This window comes from Cavia porcellus, unplaced genomic scaffold (genome assembly GCF_034190915.1).
Source record: "Cavia porcellus strain 051 isolate PalLab524CR breed Dunkin Hartley unplaced genomic scaffold, mCavPor4.1 scaffold_27, whole genome shotgun sequence".
Lineage (NCBI taxonomy): Eukaryota > Metazoa > Chordata > Mammalia > Rodentia > Caviidae > Cavia > Cavia porcellus.
Window position 1 is genome coordinate 44,190,099 of NW_026947510.1, and position 23,860 is coordinate 44,213,958.

General features: G+C 39.8%; 1 protein-coding gene across 1 annotated transcript in view; it reads left to right on the forward strand.

The window, feature by feature from the left end:
- Aebp2 (AE binding protein 2) overlaps nucleotides 1–23,860 on the forward strand; it is a 68,691-nt gene that overhangs the window by 9,326 nt on the left and 35,505 nt on the right. Inside the window, exon 2 of the mRNA XM_005008408.4 lies at nucleotides 13,105–13,312. Within this exon, the coding sequence (XP_005008465.2) occupies nucleotides 13,105–13,312 (208 nt within the window). The remainder of the gene's footprint in view (nucleotides 1–13,104; nucleotides 13,313–23,860) is intronic.

The following is a 23,860-nucleotide window of genomic DNA, read 5'->3' on the forward strand; positions in this document are numbered from 1 at the left end:
CACATGAAGCAAAAACAGAACTGTAGTTAGTATTAAGTGCCTCCTGGAAGTTGAACTGTGAAGTGTGTTTTTGAGCCTGGCTGATTTTCATTTAGTGTACTGCCTTCATTGTGTTGCAGTATATGTAAAAATTAATTTCTTGCCTTGTCCTCTCCTCTCCTCTCCTCTTCTCTCCTCTCCTCTCCTCTCCTCTCTCTTTCTTAATTTCCCTTTGGTTTTTTGGAAATAGGGTATTGCTATATAATGCAGGCTGGACTTGAACTCAGGTATGTGTAGCCCAGGCTGGCCTCAAACTCACAGCGACCTGTTTGTGTCAGCCTCCCAAAGTTCTAAGATTATAGACATATACAGAATTTCTTTGTTAATGCTGGGTAGCACTTTGCTGTATGTGGCATATTTTGTTTCTCCATTCATCCTTTACTGGGCACTTGGGTTGCTCTTTTTTTTTTCTCTGCAGATTGACCTGAGATTGACTCTAAGGCCTTCACATTGAGCTACGTTCCCTGTCCTGTCCTGTCATGTCCTGTCTTTTTCTTTTATCTTTTGTTGTTGTTGTTTTTGGAAAGAGTTCAGGCTGGCCCTGGACATTCAGAGATCCTCCTGCTCTGGGATGCCAGAGTGCTGAGATTACAGGGATGTGCTACTGTGCTGGACTGTGTTTATTTTTGTGTTGAGTTCAGGGTTTTGCTAAGTTACTACTAGGTTAATCAGGCCTGCCAAGTTAGCTTGATTATGAGTGTGTCCTCCTGTACCAGGCAGACAGAGAAGTCTTTTTTATTGCCATTTGTGTCTTTAATTTCAGTACTTTTTAAAGTTCTTGGTTTTTATTTTTATTTTCCTAAAAAAAAGTGTTATCAGTTCAAGAAAATGCCGAACTGTTCAGAAGCATCTTGGTAGTTTTCAGCAAAAATATTCAGTAGTTCATTTGCAATTCATAAAGTTTTTATTGCTTTTTATGAAGTATTTAATCTTCCAGATTTGTCTTGGAAATCAGTCACTTAAAGATGTCTCCCCTGCCTTTAGTTTGTTTGTTTTTGTTTTTGTACCAGCAATTAAACTCATGACCTCGCATGCACTTGGAGACAGGCACTTGTGGTGCTGAGCTAAATCCCCAGCCCTCCCCTCTGTTTGTTTTTTGAGACAGGGTCTCCCTATATAGTTCAGTGCTTGAACTCACTACACAGCCCAGGCTGCCCTTGAACTTGTGGTTATCCTCCTGCCGTAGCCTCCTGAGTGCTTTCCTTATAGGTGAATACTACAATCCCCAGTTTGTAGATGGCTTTTGAAGCACTAAGCACTGCTGGCTTTGTTCTTGTCAGAAACATACATTCTGATACATCCAATAAAATTTTTCTTGTGTTTCTGGGGTTCAAATCCAGGGCCTTGCACATACCTGGCAAGAGCTTTATTGCCGAGTTTCCCCCCTCATCCACTTCTAAATTTTGTTTTGAAACAAAATCTTACTATCTACTCAGCAGTTTATCCTAAAGGGTAGGGCATTTCTTTACATCGACTATCCTGATTGTTGCTTGGGCAGGTGTCATTTCAGCTTGTTAATTCCTGTATTGAATAAATTTGATAAAGTTGCTTTTTTTGTATTTTCTGTTGTATTATTTTATAAAAACCAGTGGGAAAAAATAACAGGTTTTGGTCATTCTGTATTTAAATAATTGGACTGGAAAGTGATTAAAATTCTCAGACTGGCGTTAAAATTAGCTATCCTCGGACTGGGGATTTAGCTCAGTGGCATAAGCACCTTGCCTTGCAAGCAGGCATTCGTGAGCTCGATCCCCGGTACCGATAAAAATGAAAAAGACCAAAAAAATTAAAAAAAAAAAATTAGCTATCCTCCTACTTCAGCTTCTGAGATAGCTGGAATTACAGGCATGTACCACACTGCCTGGCTAAAGAAAACCATTTTTAAAATTTAATACGGACCTTTTAAAAACTTTGTAGTAGTCTGGTGTGGTGACAAACACCTGTAATCCCAGCACTCAGGAGGTTGAGGCAGGAGGATCACTGCTTGTTAAAGGCCAGCCTAGGCTACATAGTGAGTTCAAAAATAGCAATGGGACCTTGTCTCACCACGAAACAAAACAAAACAAACCCCCCCAAAACTTTCAAGTAAATGTAATTGCTTCCTTATAAAATGAGTATTGTCTTTCATAATGAGGTTTGTTTTTTTTTGGTGGTACTGGACGGTTTTCTTTCTTTTAGGCTGGGGTTATAGGTGTGTGCCACTATGTCTGGCTTTATAGCAGATTTGTAAAAATAATGCCCCCTTGGTATATGCATTTTTTTCTTGAGATCTTTTTAAAGAAAGTGAAAGATCACATTAATTGAAGTAGGTTATTTCTACTATTACAGTTTTTTTGAATAATTGCTGGTCTCTTAAACTATATGAAAAATGTAGGTGGAGTAATCTTAAAAAGAATGATAAAACCTAGATGAGGAGCAACTGTAAATAACATGTTCGGGGCACAGTGGTGGGGCAGACAGGCAGGCGGGCAGCTGCGTGCTTCCCACAGCCTGGGTTTCATCATTATTGCAGAAAGTCCCTTTTGGCTAATTTAGTGAGTGATGCTTGGTTTTGGGGAGAGAAAGATTTCATCTTTATCTAGAGCATAATTATGGAGATATACAGTAGTCTTTTTCTTGATTAGAAAAATCTGTTTTAGCTTTTAAATTACAATGATGATAGCTTATAATTACAGTAATAATAGTAATAATACCTTGTTTTTGGCTAATAATTTCTAGTGTGTTTCTAATTTTTTATTATTATCTCAGTGTGACAGAGCCATGTATTTCACTTACCTTAACAATCCTACTTAAATTCTTCACTAAAAACTGCGAGCACCCAGGGCCTGATGGCACATGCCTGTTATCCCAGCACTTTGGGAGGCTGAGGCAGTAAGTAGGGCTGCAAGTTTGAGTCTAATCTGGGTTCCATCTCTGGTGCTGCACCAAATAAAACAGGAGAGGACTGTTCATTGTGCAGGGCATTAACTTGGTTTTCTAGCATTTGCTCTAAATGAGAGTTTTGTATTTGATTCACAGTACAGATTAATTGAATCATAAAAGAGCAGAATTCCTTCCACTTTAGGTGAGCAGGAAGACCTTTGGGAAATCTGACACTTATAACACATACAGTAACATAGGCACTTCTCTGTGCTTTCCTTCTGCCTTCACTTTAGGGACCTGAAAGCTTACCGCACCACAGCAGTTTGGAAAGCAAGTCCAGCTGGCTTTACAAAAATCCAGTGCGGTCTACATGTCTTAAATCCTGTTCAAGATCAGTTCCTGTTTGTTTTTGATTTTAAAAAAAAAGTGCTTACACTTCAGTGCTTGGAATGAATATTAGGATTGGTTCTTTCTTGCTTCCCACCCCGTCCATCTCACACTGAGCTATGGCACATAGTCCTAAACAGTCAGTGAGACAGTATTACTGTGTTGCGTAGGCTAGTCCTGGATTTGTGATCCTCCCACCTCAGCCTCCCAAGAAGCTGAGATTATAGGGGTGTGCCACCAGGCCTGGCTGGAGTTGGAGGGTGTTGTTTTGTTTTGTTTTGGTTTTTTTCGGACACAGGGTTTTGCTGTGTAGTTCAGGCTGACCTTAGACTGACTGCTTCTGTAGTCCTGGCTGGTGTGGAATTTGTGGTGTTCTTTCTACCTCAGCCTCCTGAGTGCTGGGATTATTGCATGGCTACACCACCATGCCTGATACAAACTGGAATTTATGTTTATATTGTGAGGCTCATAGTTGTTTCAGTGGCATAATTTCTAAATTTGGGACAAAATCTACCAGAGGACAGTGTTCTCTGAGTTACTTTGAACTTTTTATGAACATAATTAACTTGTGGGAACTAAATCTAATGATTATTGTATTAGTAAAAGTCTCTTGAGTTAAGTATGTACTTGTGTGCATGTGTGTGCTTTGGAGAAGGATGCACAAAACCAAAGGATTTTTTTTTTTTTTTGAGACAAGATCTCAATTTGTATATTTCAGGATGGCCTTGAACTCAGTGGTGATCCTCCTGCCTTAGTCTCTACAGTGCTGGAATTGCAGGCAGACTCCATTATACTTGGTCCCAAAGAGACTTTTGTTTTTGTTGTGACGCTGGTTGAAACAGACCATCAGTTATTTTGATATATTTTATAGGTTGTATTTATTTCAAATCATTTCTTAAGTCAGTAAAGTTAGGTTTTTCTTTTGAATATGTGTAGTAGTTAAGTTTTTGGTATTATTACTTTGCACTTGCTTGATTCACCTTTATCTGGATACTAACAGCACACAATAAGATGGTAACTATAAACGTGAAGGGAACTAATGTGCACAGCATTGTCACACTGTCAGAGCTGCATTCCGACCCTAAAGTTGAGTAGTGTAGAGCCACTTAGAGCAGCCATTCCCTTGTTTTGTGCCCATACTCTGGACAGGGTTCAGCAGGATTAGTTTATTTCTGCTGTGCACAGCATCAGCTTGTGGAGTGGTAAAAGGCTGGGCACTGGGGTTGTCAGAAAGTGCACTGGCATGCTGTCTGGTGCCCAGGCTAGGGAGACTCAGGAGGCTGTGGACGGAGGCAGTGGGTGTCTCTGGCACCTGACTGGCCCTTTGGTCTTCACAGGATCTCTTCTGTGTGGCAGTGTTAGGGAAACTGTGTTATTTACTTGATAGCTTAGGAGAGAGCCGAGTTAAAAAACTGTGTTGCCTTTAAAGACCTTGAAAGTCTGGCATTATCACTTGTTTAAGATAAGATCTCACTCTGTTGAGTGCATGTTTGGCCTTAAACATGCTATGCATCTCAGGCTGGCCTCAAGCTCCTGGTGGTCTTCCTGCCTCAGCTTCCTCAGTGCTGGGATTACGGAATAGCATCACTGCTTCTGGCCTGGTATTGTCTCTTCTGCAGTAATCTCAGGGCTAACCTGGGCATGATGGCCTACACCTGTAGCCCCAGCACTTAAGGCTGAGGCAGGAGGATCACCATGAGTTTAAGGCCAGTCTGGGGGTCAGAGTGAGTTCAAAGTCAGCCCTCCCACTATTTGTGAAGCCAAATATTTTTCTTTTTTAATTCTGTAGTATTGAGGATTAAACCCAGGGTCTCAACTTCAACTACATTCTAGACCTTTTTAATTTTATTTATTTGTTTGTTTTTTAATTCTAAGATAGGAACAGGAAAAATTGCGTAGGCTAGCTTCCAACTTGCAGTCTTCCTGCCTCAGCCTCCCATGTGGCTGGCAGCTTATATGTATAGTTCAGTTACAAACACTTTGCAGCAGACTGAACACAGAAGATAGGAGAATCTGTCTTCTATTAGCCTAGATATTAAACACATCAAATGCAAGGCAATGCCCTCTTTGATTTTTTTTTATTTTATTTTATTTTTTTTGGTACTAGGGATCAAACTCATGACCCTGTGCTTACCAGGCAGGTGCTTATACCGCCAAGCTAAATCCCAGGCCCCCTTTGATTTTTTTTAAATTGGAAGGTATTTTTCACTAAAAACATACTATGAGCCAGGCATGGTGGTACACATCTGTAATCCCAGCATTCTGGGAGGCTGAGGCAAAAAGATGCAAATTCAAGCTCAGTCTGTGCAATTTAGAGACACCGCCTCAGCACTTGGAAACAAAAAGGTAGACAGGGTTACTCAAGTTAGCAACACACAGACTAAAAAAATGGGCTGGAGATACAGTTTGGTTCAAAGGCCCTGGGTTTAATCCCTAGTAACACACACACAAAAGCATATATGTAATTTTTCAAAGTGTATCTGTTAAAATTATAGATAAACAACATCAGAACTATATATAGGGTTCCTAACGTAACAAGGCAAATTTTTTTTTTTTTTGTCTTTTTCATTTTTATCGGTACTGGGGATTGAACTCACGACTGCTTGCTTGCAAGGCAGGTGCTTATGCCGCTGAGCTAAATCCCCAGCCCTAACAAGGTAAATTATTATTTGGCCACTGGTGATGTTCCACTCACCTATAATAAAACTACCACACATTACTAAAATATTATCTCACACTTCTCCCATATTTAAAATTAAAAATTCAGATGAGTTCAAAGCACTTCAGAGTCACTTGTACCTCGGTGTAAGGGAAGTTGTTTAGCTGATTACACAATTTTAGGTGAAAACTCTACTTGAATTATCTGCCCCATTCCTCATTTGTTTGTTAGAACAGACTGTAATTATGTGACCTGCTGCTACTTAATGGAGGCTTAACTAACAGATTAAGAGATAAACCTGAAGAGTTGAAAAAGAAATTGATATAAGAAAGCAAAGTCTGTGTACTCCTCCTCACATTACAAATTTCTCTTAATAAAAAAGGCTACTGTAACGTATTGTAATTTGTATTATAGAAAATTGTGTATTACAGAAAGCCACTGTAAATCTGATTTTCTACTTTTCCTAATTACTAACACTTATGAAGTGCTCTGCATATACTCATTGTACGGCCACTATTTACTGTGTTTCCTGCGTTGTTTTAAGTGTTTGTGTCACACTGTATTTTCCAGAGATTCTCATACCAACTTATCCCATCTGGCTCCTCTTTTTACAATGAATGTTGCTTCAATAAATGGTGTCTACCTACCACCCCTTAAATCTAAGCAGGCCTGAGATTATTTTTGGAATTTTTGCTTTTGTTTTTGCATTTTGAAACAAAGGGACATGCCACCAGGCCAGCCTCAAGTTGGAGGTTTTATTTATTTATGTATTTATTTTTGAGACAGGGTCGCTGGCTTTACACTCATGGTAGCTTAGGCTGGCCTTGAATCCTCGGTTATCTTCCCGCCTCAGCCACTAGAGTGCTAGGATCATTGGAATTATAGGCAAGTGCCACCATGCCCAGCCTCTAAGGGGTTTTTTTATTGGTTGAGGCAGGGTCTTACTCTACAGACTTGCTATTTAGTCCCAATGGGGCCTTGAACCCTCAGTCTTCTTGCCTGAGTTTCACCTGCCTCAGAAGAATTTTAATAACGTGCTCCCCTTCCCTTTTGGTTCTAGGGATTGAACCCAGGGCCTTCACGATGAGCATATCTGCAGTCCTCCCCTTCCACCCTTTGGGTTTTTGAGACAGGGACTCACTATGTAGTTCCCACTGGCCTTGAACTCACTACGTATCTCAGGAAGGCCTCAAACTAGTGGCATCCTTTGCCTCAGTCTCCCAACTGTTAGTATTACAGGCATGTACCACATGCCAACGCAACATTCCTGCCCCCTTTTGGAGATAGGATCTTGCTGTTAAAATGTCCAGACTGGGCTCACATTGTGGTCATTCTCCTGCTTCAGTCTCCCAGTGTGGTAGGATTTTGGTTTTTTTTAAAGAGTGCTGAGATTATAGCACTCTATGTACCATCACACCCAGCTCATTACTTTGGTGTGTGTGTGGGGTGCTGTCGAGTGTTAAATCTAGGGTTTTTCAGGCTAGTTTACAGCTTCATGCATAGTCCCCCCACCTCCAAGTAGTTTCTTAAAGATTGCTACTGGAGGTCTAAAATCAGTCAGTGATCTTTCCCAACCTAGCTACAGTCACGTAATTGTAGCCTTCAGCAGCATCCCCCAGTACTTGTGTGCTGGCCCTGTGTCATTTGGGAGCTGATGTGTGTTTTCTCAGTGCTGGCAACTCTAATCACATGGGGATGGCCACCAAGGAGGTGTTCGTCTGGAAGGAATTTGGGTCATCAGAGATGCTACTGTTCTTGGATATCAGGAATTGGCTCATGACTCTCCAAAAATCCATGTTTATGAAATCATGTAGTTTGAGTAGTATCTCGTGTATCGGGTAGCCTCCTTTCAAGAGCCAGGGGAAAGGGGAATAAGTTGAAAATTATCTGGCATCTCTCCCTAAATACTGCATTGAAAGCTAAATGGTATGTTTTGAAGGGAGAAAGGCATTTTGAGTGAGGGTCTCAGTATGTTTGTTGGCTTTAAATTTGCAGTGGTCCTACTTCCTACTTCCTCCCAAGTGCTGGAATTACAGGCGTGCTCCACCACACCCTGTGGCTGTTTTTTAGTTGTTCTGTTTTTTTTTTAACTCTTTTAAGAGATTTACAGTTATGGATTTTGTCTGTGGGTGTCTGTGCAGGCACCTTTGTATATGTGTGGGTGTATTTTATTTTACTGTTCTGCTAGGGCAGTTGCTTAGTGTGATCAGTTTCTGTTTGCTGATAATTCTAAGGAAAGAGATTTTAAGTCATGGGTGTCCAGCCTTTTGGCTTGCTTGGCTGCACTGAGTGAACAGGAGTTGTAGCTTAATAAAGTCCTGTTTCCACAGGCACATGCAGGTGTAGGCAGGTTGAAGATTATAATTGGTACTCACTGGGTTTTACTTGTCAAGCTACAAAACTGATGAAACAGGCCCCTTGCCCCAGGCAGGGTCTTGTGCTGTCCAAGCCTGCCCTAAGTTCTCTGTCCCTCCGCCTTGGCCTCCAGTGTGGGCAGTGTCACCATGCCTGGCCTGTAGGGCAGGGCAGGCAGCAGAGTCAGTGCTGTCCCTCTCCACCCCAGCACACAGATGTCTGCCAGCTCCACACACCCTCAGCACTGTGCAGTGGAGCCATGAAAAATGCGGCTGAAAACCAGCGAGTAATGTTCAGAGTTTCTAATTATGTGGTTTATGTATGTATCACTAGCTGCCCATGAGTTGGACATGCTGTTTCCATCATTGCTACACAAAATGTCATAGTGTCCTTAGCAACTGGGTACTTGTTAAAAATGTGCTGGCCCAGGGCTCATCCAAATCTGCTGATTCAGAGTCTGCAGTTAGTAAGATCCCAGGTAGGTACACACATTAAAATATTTAAAAAAAGAAAAACTGCCTTTCATTACTGAACCTTTCTGTGTGTTTTAAGTGCTTTGTCCAGTATAGAATATCTTCCAATACCAGGCTGCTTAGGTGTTCACATTTCATGGAATCTGCTTCATGTTCATTGAAAAGAATTAACCAAGTGAGAAATTTTAATATTTGGTCCTAGAAGTATTGTAACATCAGGTGAATTGTCTTGGTGGTCATCAAGTTGGTCTAAACAAGAGTATTTTTTTTTTGAAATCTGAGTCTAACTCAAGGTCTTGTTAGAATTAGAAATGACCTGGAATGTTCTAGGAGTGGTAGCAGAAGACTAGTCCCACACTTGGGAGGCTGAGGTAGGATAGGATTCTAAGCGTGAGGCCTGAGTGGGCTACCTGGAGAGTTCAGGGAAGGACTGGGTTACATAGCAGTATCCTATCTCAGAAAAGAAGAGAAGAAAAACTAAATGAAGTTACCTGTGATTTGTCTCCTGTTCCCCGAGGTTGCATCAGAATGGTTGCCTTCGGTAGTCTGAGGAGTGAAGAAATGGTGATTGCATCAGGGTCTGTGGTCCAAAGGGACCCTGGAGGTTCATTCAGTATTGGATATTGGTAAAGATTGAAGAGGCTCTGAAGCAGGACTTCAGTTAGTCCTAGGAGGCTGGAGGAGGATGTCAGGGGGTCCCAATTGTGTGGGGTGTCTTGGGTATTCTGCAGTGCAGGACCACTGGTTACCCCTGCTCCAGCTCTGCAGTTTAACCTCCGGGGTGAGAGAAAGTTGGTGTGTCAGGTTATGCTCCCTTGGAGAGTACACTTTCCAGTGAAGATGCTGCACTTGGACTGGTCAGACCGTGCTTAGTAGTCTCAATTACTTGGGTTGTTTTTGTGAAGTCCTTCTTCCATGTTAATAAAAGAATGTTAAAATACCACGTAGATATTGATGGCTGTCTCCGGTGTGTGAGTCTCTTGATCTTACTTTACTTTGTCCAATTTAAAAAAACTTAGGTTTTGTTTTCAAGTAATGTGAATATGTGGTTACAATGTAGATATGGTAAAAGATGTTTCCTATTTTTGGCTTCCCTTCCAACTGGCAGATGTCCACTGAGACTTCGGAGGGTAGCTTTGTGTCTAATATCCCTCTCGGGTGTGCAGATCGAAACATTCCCACCCCACACTTCTGTGTGTGCCTGCGTTAATCTAATTACACTTTGGAGTTTGGAGATTGTTCCACAACAGTTCTTTGGGTGAGGTTTACTACTTTTCCTGAAGTTGGTTATAATTTGGGCATGATTGATTGTTTACTTGAAACTATTAATATTTGCTTTTGGGGTGACATTAGTGTGGCTTATGTAACTGTTGCATGTGCTTTAGAGCTGAATGTTTTACATATAGAGAGCAGATGATAAGGGAAAGAGGCAGCAGTTTCAGAGCTCAGGGTCTCCTGAAACTTGAGATTTCTAGAGATTAAATAAAAATTTGTATTTCATTATAGAAAAATCACCATACTTACAATTTATTTGTGCAGTAACAGTGTATGAATATTACATATTGCAGAGCAGATTCACATTGGAGGTTTTTGTAGTGATTACAGTTGGTTTTTTTGTTTTTTTGTTTGTTTTTGTCTTTTTCCTTTTTATCAGTACACGACTGCCTGCTTTCAAGGCAGGTGCTTATGTCCTTGAGCTAAGCCCCCAACCCCAAGTGATCACAGTTTCAGACTGAAGTCAAGGAGTTCAGTTTAGAATCTATATTGACTAGTTAGCCATTTGAAATTTTTTTTGTCTTTTTCATTTTTATCGGTACCAGGATCGAACTCACGACCGCCTGCTTGCAAGGCAGGTGCTTATGCCGCTGAGCTAAATCCCCAGCCCCAGCCATTTGAATTTAAAAACTGTACTAGACTGTCTTTTCAGTGGACACTTAAGGCCTTTTTTTTTTTAATCGGTACTGGGGATCGAACTCACGACCGTCTGCTTGCAAGGCAGGTGCTTATGCCATTGAGCTAAATCCCCAGCCCCAAGGCCTTTTTTCTTATCTGAAACATTCTACTAAAAGAGTTTTTTAAATTTAAAAAGTAGGCCCATTCAGCATTAGATCCAAATCATCATAAACCTTAATAAGCTATCAAAATTTATGTTATTTTCTTAGGTGTGAATGAATAAAATTGCATTGGTATATAGGTGAATGTTTTATTTCTACAGAGCATGTGCTGAAAATAATTGTGGGCAAAGTATTACAATGCTTGCAACTTCCATTTTCAGAAAAGCAGATTGTATGTAGCAAATAGGGCAAGAACATTAAGATTTAAATACACGCTATCTCTTTGGAGTTTTCTATAATAAAAAATTGGGGCGGGTGTGTCCCTTATTTTGTTAACATAAACCGTGTATTATAGTCCCAGCACTGGAGGCTGAGGTGGGAGAATAGATCACTTGAGGCCAGCCTGGGTGACAAAACAAAACAGCCAATGACCCCTCCCCCACCTTTCTGGTTTTGGTTTTTCTCTTCCCTTTAGACCTTCTTTATTTTTTTAACTAACTAATTAAATTTTTGTTGTTTTTGGCACCTGGAATTGAACTCAGTACCTTGAGCTTGCCAGGTAGGCGCTTATGCCACTGAGCTAAATACCAGCTATTTTTAATTAACAGATTAGTTTGTTTTTTTTTTTAGTATGTTTAGTATGTTTAGTATATTTAGTATGTTTATTTTTGAGACAGGGTCTCACTATGCTGTTAGAGCTGGCCTTGAGTTCACTTTGTAGCCCAGGCTAATCTTGATCTCACAGCAGTCCTCCTGCCTCTGCCTCCTGAATGTCACCATACCCAGATCAGCCCTTCTTTATTTTTATTGTAAAACAGGTTACAAGTTACCCAGACTGGCCTCAGACTTAGTTTTGTGCCTCAGCCTGTGGAACAGGTAGGATTACAGCTGTGTACAACTATGTGTGGCTTAATTACTGATGTTTTAGTTGCAAGCAGATGCATAATAGCTTCAGTGGTCTTGGTCTGAAGACATTTTGTTGGACTCTTGTGTCATTGAACTGCTTTTATATAGTTTATCTGTTAGACAAACAAACAAACAAAAAAAGACAAAAAAGTATAGTACCTAAGGTGTGAAATTTTGAGTGTTTTGGTCATTCTTAGTATGTAATTTCTTAATAAGTAAAAGAATTACTGGTATGTAATACTTAGAAAATGCTACTTTAAAAAACTTTTTACTAAACAATGTTTTTGTTGGAGGGATTAGTTAATAATATCTCCCCCCCCCCCTGCATTTGCTGGTACATACTATCTATACTCTTGGCGTTGAGAAAGGCTGAGGCAGGTGGATTTTAAGTTCAAGTCCCACTGGACAATTTAGTGAGACCATCTCAAAATAATTATAAGAAAGAGCAGGGCAAATAGCTCAGTGGCTAAACACCTTTGAGTCCAATTCCAAGTAACCTCCGCACCAAAAAAATCAAAAAACAAAAACCTTGGATATAATGATGCATGCCTGTCATTCCAACTACTTGACTGGCTGAGACAGGATCTTATGCTCAATATCAGCCTGGGCAACTTAGCAACATGGCCCCCCCCCCCAAAAAAAAAAAAAAAAAAAAAAAAGCTGTGGATGTGTATAGCACTCTGGGTTTTAGTCCCAGTCAGTGGGAAAACAGTGAAGACCAGAAAATACTTGGATTTTGGTAAAGTTAAAGACTTACTGTATTGGGGCCTTGCACACATAGGAGGTAAACACTTTAGTGCTAAGCTGCACTCTCAGTCCCTAGCCTTTTGTTTAGAGTGGAAAACAGTACAAAAGTTTTTGATTTTTCATGAGCTGGAAAGAAATAGGACAGCATAGCAGTTCTGTCCTCAGATTAATAGAAGAAAAGATTTGAGGTCAACAAGTGATTTCCAGAACTGTTAAGATCATGCTTTGATTCTGAATTATTTATGACTGGAAGGTGTTACTTTCTTGGGCTTCTTAGAACTATGAGATTGGATGTGATAAACTGTGGGGAGATGGCTTGGGGGTTTGTTTTCTGTAGGTCATACTATTGGGTGGTGGGCAGTTCTCATCTGCCAGGAAATTGCTTAAATAATCCCATATCTGGTTTCCAGGTACTATGGTGTTTCTGCCTTGGTTTGCACTTCATTACCAAGTAAATAATGACAAGTTTCTCAGTATTGCTGTTTTCTAATAGAGTATGTGGTTGGTATGCTTTATTTGTGTAGTGTAGGATGTCATGGTAAATCTTAACTAAGTATTTCTTAGATCATATTCATGTTAGTGAATTTGTAGGAATAACACAGCCTTTTTTCTTCTTTTGTAGCATAAGCAGTACTATAATGGATGTAGACAGCACAATTTCCAGTGGGCGTTCAACTCCAGCCATGATGAATGGACAAGGAAGCACTACTTCTTCAAGCAAAAATATTGCCTATAATTGTTGTTGGGACCAGTGCCAGGCTTGCTTCAACTCTAGCCCAGATCTGGCAGATCACATCCGTTCCATACATGTAGATGGTCAGCGAGGAGGGGTTGGTTTTGTCATTTCTTTTTTTTTTTCATTCCCTGTTTTCATTAATTTATAACTGCTAGCTAGGCTTTTTCCTCCTCTGAATGTAATTTGGAGTTATTTTTACATGGGTTTTTCAGATACTTTTTTTCCTTTTAATTTATTCTGTACCTATTTGATAGAATTAAGTAAAAATAGGATATGTTATATTGGATTTTTTTGTTTGCTTTTAGATATGTTATTTTGAAGATACTAGATTTTTTAAAATATGCGTAAATATATAGTATATTCCAAGGTTGTAATGTTTTGAATTGAAAACTCTAGCCTTTAGGCTTGTTCTGGTTGTACCTTATCACGGTTTAGTGAATATAGTACTATTAAGTGACAGTCTGAATTCACTATTTGTGAGAAAGAATTGATCATCTTTCCCCAGTTTTGTCGGAGTTCATTTAGATAAAAAGTTCTGACTAGTCACTATTGAACTATATACCCTTTAATTTTGTTAGTTCATGTAATTTCATGTAATGGGTAGTGAATAAAGAGCTCAGCAAATTAGTGTAATGGACCAAGATATTAATTTATAATCACTTTCAGCTTTGTGTAAGTTTGTCTTAAATAGTTACCATACTTTTCAAGACATTGTTACTGTATGTACAGATAATTTATTAGGCTGTGCATCATCAGCCAGCCATCCCTCAGGTACACTGATGCTAAAATGGTTAAAATCACAGTTAACTGAGTGGGTAACTGAACTGTTTCCAAAAGTGTATTGGTATTTTAGATTATAGTATTAATCTTTTTTAAAATGAGCATCTGGGGCTGAGGATATAGCATATATGAGGCTCTGGGCCTGAGCCCTAGTACTGCAAAATAAAGCAAAAGCACACAAATATGTAAGTAAAACATCTTGAACGTTTTAATCGGTAGTGTCAGCTTTAAATTTCTGTTAGGCAATACTCATCCCTGTCTGTCTTGCTTACTCAAATTTGAGAAGTAAACGTTTGTGTTCTTAATGAATTCAGCATGTCTGAATAACCAGTCTTTTTTTTTTTTTTTTTTTTTTTTTGAGACGAGGTCAGGCTGGCCTTGAATGTACTGTTGTAGCCCAGTTTTGCTTCAGATTCTCAGTGATCTTCCTGCCTCACCCTCCTGAGCCCTGGGATGACAGGCATGTACCACTACGCCTGGCCAAATGGTCAGATGTTGTCCTTACACATGGTGGGTTAATGAACTGTGCTCATTTTAGTTCATTTTCCACCATAAACCCTGGCCTCGCCCCAAGCTACTTCATATGAACCATCTTACCAAGTTGATTTTCTGGCTGGTGCAGATCTGGCTTTTGTGAGCTAGTGCTTGATATTGCTTAGTATATACCACTTCTGAGTCATGACATATGCTTTTTTTTCACTTGACTTAGCAATTTTCTTGCCACTTGGCTTAATTACAAACTATAGGATCATGAGTATGTAGAAAGATCACTGTGTGTCTCTTACTAGGTGTGGGAGAATTTCACATTTTTAAGTCTTGGCTCTTACAGATTGAGTTGGCACAGAGCCTTAGGAAAGTGTTTTTACTGTTTGCAGATTTGTAGGAAAAATAGTTACAGACTGAGTTTTCTTGGATAACTTGCCATGTAATTACTGCAGTTACATGGACCTCAGTGATATAGGCCAGTCATGAAATACTGGTGTTTTTGTTTTAAGTTGAGAGAGAGAGAGAGAGAGAGAGTGAGTGTGTGTGTGTCTCTCTGTGTGTGTGCACATGCGCGCGCGTGCTCACATGCATGGCATGCATGTGCACACACATGTGCACAATTATGAACTAGGGACTGAATCCAGGGAATGGTGAGATATACCCTTCATTGTTTTATCTTGAGTTTAGGTCCTACTAAGTTATCCAGTCTGCTCTTGAACTTGGAGTCCTCTTGCCTCATCCTGTAGAGTAGCTGTGATTACAGACAGGGGCCGGGTCATTATGCATGGCTCATAAGCATGATTTTGTTAAAATGAGAATCCATTGTCACTTTTTTTGAGACCTCATTAAAAAGTATTACCTTATTACAAATGATAATCTCTAGCTGGATGGGTGTGGCAGCACATGCTTGTAATTCCAGCACTCTGGGAAACTGAGGCAGGAGGTTTACCATGAGTTTGAGGCTGTTCTAGGCTATATAGTGAGTTTAAGACCAGCTTGGACTGTGTAGCGAGACCTTGCCTCAAATTTTAAAGAGTAATTGTTTTTGGTCAGAGTCCTGATCTTTAAAGGGTAGTAATTGCTAAACTACTATATTAATATAATGACTCCAAAGAAATGTAGAAAATATACACCAACATTTTTCTTTGTACCAGTCACTGGTAGATTAACTATATTAATTCTTTGTTCTTGTTTTTTTGAGATGGGTCTTACTTATGTAGTCGAGTCTGGCTTTGAACTCACCTAGCTCCAGCTGGTCTTAAACTCATGATCCCCCAGATTGTCCTGTCTCAACCTCCCTGGTTTCTGGGATTATAGGTGTGTGACACCATCCTTGGCTTCTTAAACTTTTCAGTGTTTTTTGTTTGTTGTTTGTTTTGGTTTGTTTTTTTGAGTGTGCTGCTAGGGATTGAATTGGACCTTGTACATAGTAGACAAGTGATCCACCACTAAACCACATCTTCAGCCCAAAAACTTAGTTTTGAGACAAGGTCTTTCTGAATTGCCTAGGCTGGGCTTAAATTTGTGATTTTCCTGCCACAGCCTCCCAGAATGCTGGGATTATAGTTGTATGCTACGACAGCCTGCCTAGTTCTAAGAACGTTCACTAGTTCTAAGAACGTTCACATTGTGCAGCCATCTCTAGGCCCATCTCCAGAATTTTTTAATCACTGCCTCAAGCTGAAGTCTGTATCTATTAAACAAATTCATTGTTTTCTCCCACCTGCCCTGCTGAACACTATTCTAGTTTCTCTATAACTGGATTATTCTTAGCTCATATAAGTAGAAAACATCTGAACATGAAGGTTTAATTATTTTTAAGATTTTTTTCTTCTAAGTACCAAAACTGTCATGACAGAACAGAAAGCATGAGAAAAAAAAAATGGTAACCGCAGAAGAGTCTGTGTTTCTAATTATTAAAAGGTGACAGCATTGCTAGAGCAGCAGGTTAGCAAGATCTAAATACTATATTCCTGTTTATCTCTCCATTGTAACTCAAAGCAGTCATTCAGTAGGTTAGGATTCCTTACTCGGCAGCTACTTATGTTGCTGTATTCTTGTGGACTTGTACTATATTTGGAAGCTGAAGTCAAACGCAGTTTAGATTTTCCTGACCCTGTCATACATCAAAGGTGGGTGGATATAGCATCTACATTAAAAATTAACCATGTAAGAACCAACTTATGAATGTATTTTAAAAATCTTCAGGAGACCGTTTTCTATGATTAAAAAGCATGAATAAAGGGAGGGGGGAGGGAAAAAAAAAGCGTGAACAAGCGAGGGCAGGATAAGTTTCTGCCCAGACTGAGCCTCTTTGTGACTTTCTGACATGCTGTCTCAGAAGACAGAATCTGAAGGTGTGATGCAGGGTAAAAGCCCTGGGTTCAGTCCCCACAACGTGTTCCCCAGGGAGTGAGCACAGCTGCGTGTATGGGATGCACCAGTAATCCTAGGTGCAGGATGAGGGGACAGGCAGTAGGAGAGTCACATGTTCGCTGCTAGCCTGACCAGCCTGGCAAGAACCTGCCTGAAAATAAAAGTGGCCATGTATTTCGATGGTAGTGCTTTTGGCTAGTGTGCTGGAGGCCCAGGGTTCAATCCCTAGTAAACTAAAATAAAACACGGAAACCAGCCTTTGTGTTAAGTATAATAGAATTGTATATTTGGTGCTGTCCTGTGTATTACTGCGCTCCCTAATCTAGACTCTCGGCTCTATTAGGAATCAAATAATCAAATCACAGTGTGTTCTTAATATGTATCTAAGCCATGATGTGTAAGGAACTTCATTTTTTTTTTTTTTTGAAACATATAAACATTTTTTTTTTTCTGGTGCTGGGATCGACTCACGACCTCGTGTTTGCCAAACAGGCACTTGTGTGACTGAGCTAAACCCCTGGCCCTAAACATTTTTTTTATTAGAACCTGTTTGCAGTACATAGTGGTGACATTCATCGTGGGGAGCTGGAACAGCTACTTAACACATTTTAACATGTTCATATTGGACCATAATTCCTCAGTGCCAGGCAGCTCTGAAACGAACATGTTAACGTCTCCCCTGGCTTGAACCCCTGCTGCTCTGTGCATGACTGTCCATCTGGCAGCTTGTATCACTGGTAATACAAGCAAATCTAATCACTTTAATTGATCTTTTTACTAATTTATAAAAAATCATCTGATGGAACAATCATTGTATATACTACTAATGGTTCAAGCTGGAAGGAATGTGATCTGCCCCCTTCCCACCTTCTCCTCCTCTTCTTTTCATTGTTTGGTCCCCTTCACTTTTTTTCTTTTTGTGAAGCACGTTTCACTATGTAGTGCAGACTGGCCTCAAGCTCACTATGTAGCCCACACTGGCTACAAACTTGGATCACTCCTCCTCCCTCAGCCTCCCACATCTGGGATTACAGGCATGTGCGCCACCATGCCTGGCCACCTTGACATTTGTAAAAGATTCAGTCCCTCTTTTCTATTACCTGATTTCTGTTTTGGTCTTTAAATTACTTAGAGAAACCATAGATATTTAAACTTCATGTGTGGGAATTTAAAGAACTTTTGTGGTTCAATATAAGGTCCATTAACATCATGTGTGGTCGTTCATTTGTTCGTTCATTCTTTTTTTGGTCTTTTTGAGACGGGTTTCACTATGGGATTTAGGCTGGCCTTGAATTTGATCCTTCTATCTCAGAGGGGTGGGATTCCAGTCTTGGTGCCACCATGCCAGGCCCTTATATCTTATTCTTTCTGTTTTATTTCTCACATTAGAAACAATTGTGAGTCCAGGCATGGTGAGACACTTGTCCCAAAGGGAAGTTGAAGCAGGAAGATTATTAGTTGGAAGATTATAAGCACTATCTATATAGGGAGACCTTGTCTCAAAAAAAAGTGGGGGTGGGGACCCAAACCAGTTCTTTTCTTATGCTATTGAACTTAAAAAGAACCCTTTATGATGAGCTACATTTAAAAATTTTTTGATTGTATGTATGTGTTTATTGACACAGGGTCTTGGAAATGACAGAGATACGGTGGGCTGAAACTTGTGATCCTCCTGTCTCAGCTTGGTTTGTTTTTGGTTAAGATACAATCTGGCTATGTGGCCCAGAGTGGTCTTGAACTCACTAGACAGCCAAAGGCTGACCTCAGCCTGAATTACTATTATTATTATCATTATTATTATTATTATTTTTTTTTTGTGGATCACAGTAACTGAACTCAACACCTTTCGCTTGTCAGGCAGGCACTGTGCCACTGAGCTAAATCTCCTGATTTTTAATTGTGCAAAACAGGCTCATAAATTTTTTTTAAAAGTACATTTATAATTTGCTGCTTAAACTTTTTGGAGGGCTGGGGGTGGGTGGGTGCAAGGTCTGTGTAGACTAAACTATATGGTTTAGGCAGGCCTAAACTCACAGTGATCCTCCTTCAAGCCTCCCAAGTGCTGGGATTATAGCTATATACCACCAAACCCAGTTTAAATGATTAGTTTTTAATGTGGGCTCTCATAGTCACCCACCTTTGGTAACCTACCTTTGGTATATGACAAGGTCTAACAAATTATTCTCAAACTGAATTACAAGTGGTCATTGCATAGTAAGTGTGCAGAGAAGATGCAAATGTATTTGTGTTAATGATGGCTTTCAGTGTGTTTGCTGTTTGAAAGACAGTCCAAACTTGCCTTGAACTTGTGATCCTCCTGCCTCAGTTTCCCAAGTGCTAGGATAACAGGTGTGCACCAACCTGCTCAGCATATGCTGAATTTAAAAGCAGACAGTTCCAATAAAAACAAATCCAGCAACTGCCAGAAAGAAACCAGTTTTCTTGTAGGTTTTGTGTATTTTAAGTTTACCTTCATATGTATTGTTTGATACGATTTTGTTGGTGGCCAAGGGAAGAGAGTTTTAGTGGAGTGGGATGCTAGAGTATTGGTGGACTTCATAAAAATGCATGTATGTGTATGTTTGTACACACACACACACACACACACACACACACAATTTGTAGGTTGCAGTGGAGCATTGGAGGAATATAAGATTGGACTTGAAGCAGGCTCCTCCGTTCTGTGTGTGTTACACAGTGCTCTTTATCACTGAACTGCATCCCTCGCCTGCTCGCTTTGACTTTTGATGACCTGCCTGGTATGGCCTAACAGTGCAAAACTGATTATAGCTTTTGTGAGAAATGAGAACTACTTTAGTGTATGATTAGAATATTTTATTTTTTTGAGGCAGGGCTTCATTATGTGGCTCATGCTAGCTTTGAACTTGGCTGTGTACCCAAGTCAGCCTCCTCCTCACATTCCTCCTGGCTACCACACTCAGCTCTTATTAGATATTTTTGTTCTTTGATTTGTTATGCATTGTTTTCGTTGTTGCTGTGCTATGGATCAAATCCAGGACCTTGTGTTTGCTGGGCTAATGTCACAGTCCACCCTACATGTTCCTCCCTGCTCCGATTTCTTTTTGCTTTGCTAGGGGTGAAACCCACGGCCAACTGCATGCTGACAAATGCTCTACTAACTGAGCTGAAAGGAGCCAGGTGTTTGAAGAGAGAACATTGGAGATGTGAATTGTCTGTCTTCTTTCTTCCCCTTTTTGTTTACGGGGTGTATATATTGGGGTACAGGATTTCACTCCTTAGTTCAGGCTGGGTTTGAATTTACTGTGTAGTCCAGGATGGCCTCAAATCAGTGGTTCTCCTGATCGTCCTGTCTAAGCCTCAGCCTCCTGAGTTCTGGCATTTTAAGTGTATGCCACCTGTGCAAAGTGCCCCCCGCCCCAATCTATTTTATTTAAAAGAGAAACTCAAAATTTCAAAACACATCAGTGAGGGGTCAACAATGGTTCATACTGTCATCCCTAATGCATTCACTTAGAGCACAAGGCATTTGCATTTAATTGTCCGAACAATACTGGCACGTATCTTAATCTTAAGTGAGCTCAGAAATCAGTAGTATTACTATCTTAACTATTTTTTATATGCATGTGTATACACACACATAGATGTTGTTTCTTTCAGCTTTTCATACTAGTGAGACAATACTGTGTTTATACATGTGTCTGACTTATAAATAAGGCTTCCAAGTTGCACCCATTTACCTGTAAAAGTCTCGTTTATCCTTCTTTATGGCTGAGTAGTACTCAGTTTTGTAAAAACACCACATTTTCTTATCTGTTCCTCAGTCCATGGGCATTTAGGTTGTTTCCAAGATGTAGCTCTTACAAACTCTGCTCCTATAAACACGAGTGCACATCTATCACTGTGGTATGATGTTTTTAATTCTTAGGAAGATACCCAGAAGGGGAATAGCAGGGTCGAATAGGACTTCTAGTCCTGTTTTTCTGAGGAGATTTCTACACATTGATTTCTACAGTGATTGCACCACTCTACCCTCGTGCCATCAGTGGAGAAGGGTTCCTTTTCTCTCCAGCCCCTCCAGCATTTGTTATTGGTTGATTTCTTGATAGTAGCCATTGTTTCCTAGGGAGGTAGAATCTCAGGATTGTTGTATGTTGAACATTTTTTCACATTTATTTGCTGTTTATATCTCTTCATTTGAGAGGTATATGTTCATCTCAGCTGCAAATTTTTGGACTGGGTCTTTAAATTTGAGAGGACTGATTTTTTTTTTTTTTTAAAAGTTCTTTATATGTTCTCAATAGTAATCCTTTGTCTGAGGTACAACTGGCAAACATTTTCTCCCATGTTGTGTGTATCTCTTGAGTCTGTTGGTGGTTTCCCTTGCTGTGCAAAAGCTTTTCAATAGGGTAAGATACAAATAGTTGTTTCTTTGTGATAGTTCCTGTGCAGCTAGGGCTTTGTTCATAAAATCTTTGCCTATACCAATATCTTCAAGAGTTTTACCAGTTCTGTCTTCCAGAAGATTTAATGTTTTTGTTTTAATATTAAGAGCTTTGATGCATTCTTGATTTTAGCTTGGCACATGGTGAAAGATACAGATCCATTTTAAATCTTTGGCATATGTAGAGCCAGTTTTTCCAGCACCATTTATTAAAGAGGTAATCTTTCTTCTAGTCAATGTGTTTGGCACCTTTGTCAAAGATAAGGTAGAGTTGTTTCTTCATCTTCTGACTTGTTCCATTGATCTTCAGGTCTGGTTTTGTTTTGTTTTGTTCTTAGCCAGTACCGTGCTGATTTTATCATAGTAGCTTTATAGTATAATTTCAAGTCAGGGGTTGTGATGCTCCCTACCTTGTTTTGTTAATTTTTTTATTTTTTATTTTTTTGGTCTTTTTATCGGTGCCGGGGATCGAACTCAGGACTGCCTGTTTGCAAGGCAGGCGCTTATGCCGCTGTGCTAAGTCCCCAGCCCCTTATTTTTTTATTTTTGTCTTTTTTTTTTTTTTTTTTTTCGTTTTTATCGGTACCAGGGATTGAACGCAGGACTGCCTGCTTGTAAGGCAGGTGCTTATGCTGCTGAGCTAAATCCCCAGTCCCTCTACCTTGTTTTTGTTGTCCAGGATTGCCTTTGCTGTTCTAGGTCTGTTGTTTCCAGATTAATTTTATGAATGTTTTCTCTAATTCTGTGAGACATACTATTGGAATTATGATTGGAATTGCATTGAATATGTATTGAATTTGTATAACAGTTTCACAGTATGGCCATGCTCATTATATTGGTTCTTCCTACCCAGGAGCATGGGGTATCTCTAGAAAATGTTAATTTTTGAATACTGTATTTAGCAGTTTTGCATTTTGAAAGATTAAACTGTGACAGTAATTGGATCAAAAAATTGCAGTTCTTGTTTGTATATTTACATGTTGTACAAGACAGCTGACTGTTTTTCCTTACGAATATTAGAGCTTTGAAGAGCCTATTAAATCTTTCAGGTTTGATAGTATTCTCTATATAAAATCCTTTTGTCATTGTCATGGTTTATCTAGTTACTCAGTAGTATAATTAGAACTTTTTTCCTTATTTTGGCATGTAAATTAGTAATACTTACCTGCTCTAGATTTAGAACAAAAGAATTACATTATAGGTACATAGATTTTTCTCAGGTTATGTTGTATTCTTTTGGAGTGTGTTTTGGTTTACTTACAGTTGGTTTACTTACAGATAAAGGTGAAGGACACCTTGATGCACTGAGGTCTGTGTTTTAGTGAGCAGAAGAAACATTTAGGTGCACGGTCCTGCAGGCTTAAAGACATTGGAAGACCTGTGTTCAAGTCAGTGCACTTGATGTTTCTCAGGGATGCTGAGCAGTGAGATGGTGTAGATCCCTGGTTTATAACCAGCCTCTTCCTCATGAGCGTTCTGGAGATCCCTGCATGGTCATCTGGCCCATTCCACAGAACTAGCAAGTCGATTCCTCATGCGCTCAGCAGGTTGTGCAGAGCTGCATCTACTGCTCAAGTCGTTGTTGAGCCAAAGGCTCTTTGACAGTTGGAAAATGCTCTTCTGGTGATTATATAGCTTTTGTTTCTGTTGTGTTTCTCCTACATCGTGTGGAGAAAAGTCTGATGCAATTTTTTTGAGAGGTAACATCCAGTGTTTAATATAAATCCACTTTTTCTGTTGATTAATTTTTCTGGGAGGGCATATTATTTTACATTTCTGTAGTGTTTTTGGAGTTGCCAGGTAGGTACTTACAGCATTTTTTTGATGAAAGGGAAACGAGGCTTAGGTTAGTTGTTCTTCCAAGATTAAATATTGTGAAGTGAAAGAACTAATAGAATTGAAGTAATTTACTTTTTGTACCCTGATGCAACCTAAATCTCTTGTCAGTGGACCTTTGTGTCTAAATATTCTAATTAAAATAACCAGACTTTGCTCCTTTTGTAGTCTAGACTGCTATCAAACTCCCAACGATCCTCCTGTCCCAGCCTCCCGAGTGCTGGGATTGCAGGCATGTGCCACCATGCCCGCTTCCTTGATTCATTTTAATCAAGTGAACAGTGACAGATTATAGTCCTGAACTGCATTCCCTCTGCACATTTGGAGTGAACCTGAACCTATGGTATTTGGTTTGTCAGGTTTGTTTTCTCTAGTTCAAGTTTAATGGACACTATAAAAGTTCAGAGAGTAGGGTGTTGCCCTGCTTCTGGTACATCATACATTCAGGTTAATTTTTACAATGGGAACGTTGCTCAAATACAGGATGTGCAAATGTTTCTCCTGCATCTGAAAAGTTCTAAGTGACATCTGGGCATGGTGGGATACCTGTAATACCAGCAGCCTGAGGCAGAGGAGGATCTCGAGTTCCAGGCCATCCTGGGCTCCATTCCATTAGTGACACCCTGCCCTTCCTCTTCCAGAATTTCAGGTTTGATGAAAATCCTTTTGTCAGATTTTGATCTGTTTTTTTTTTTTTTAATCAAAGGATCCTTCTAATGCAGGTTAGGAAGGGTTTTAGTG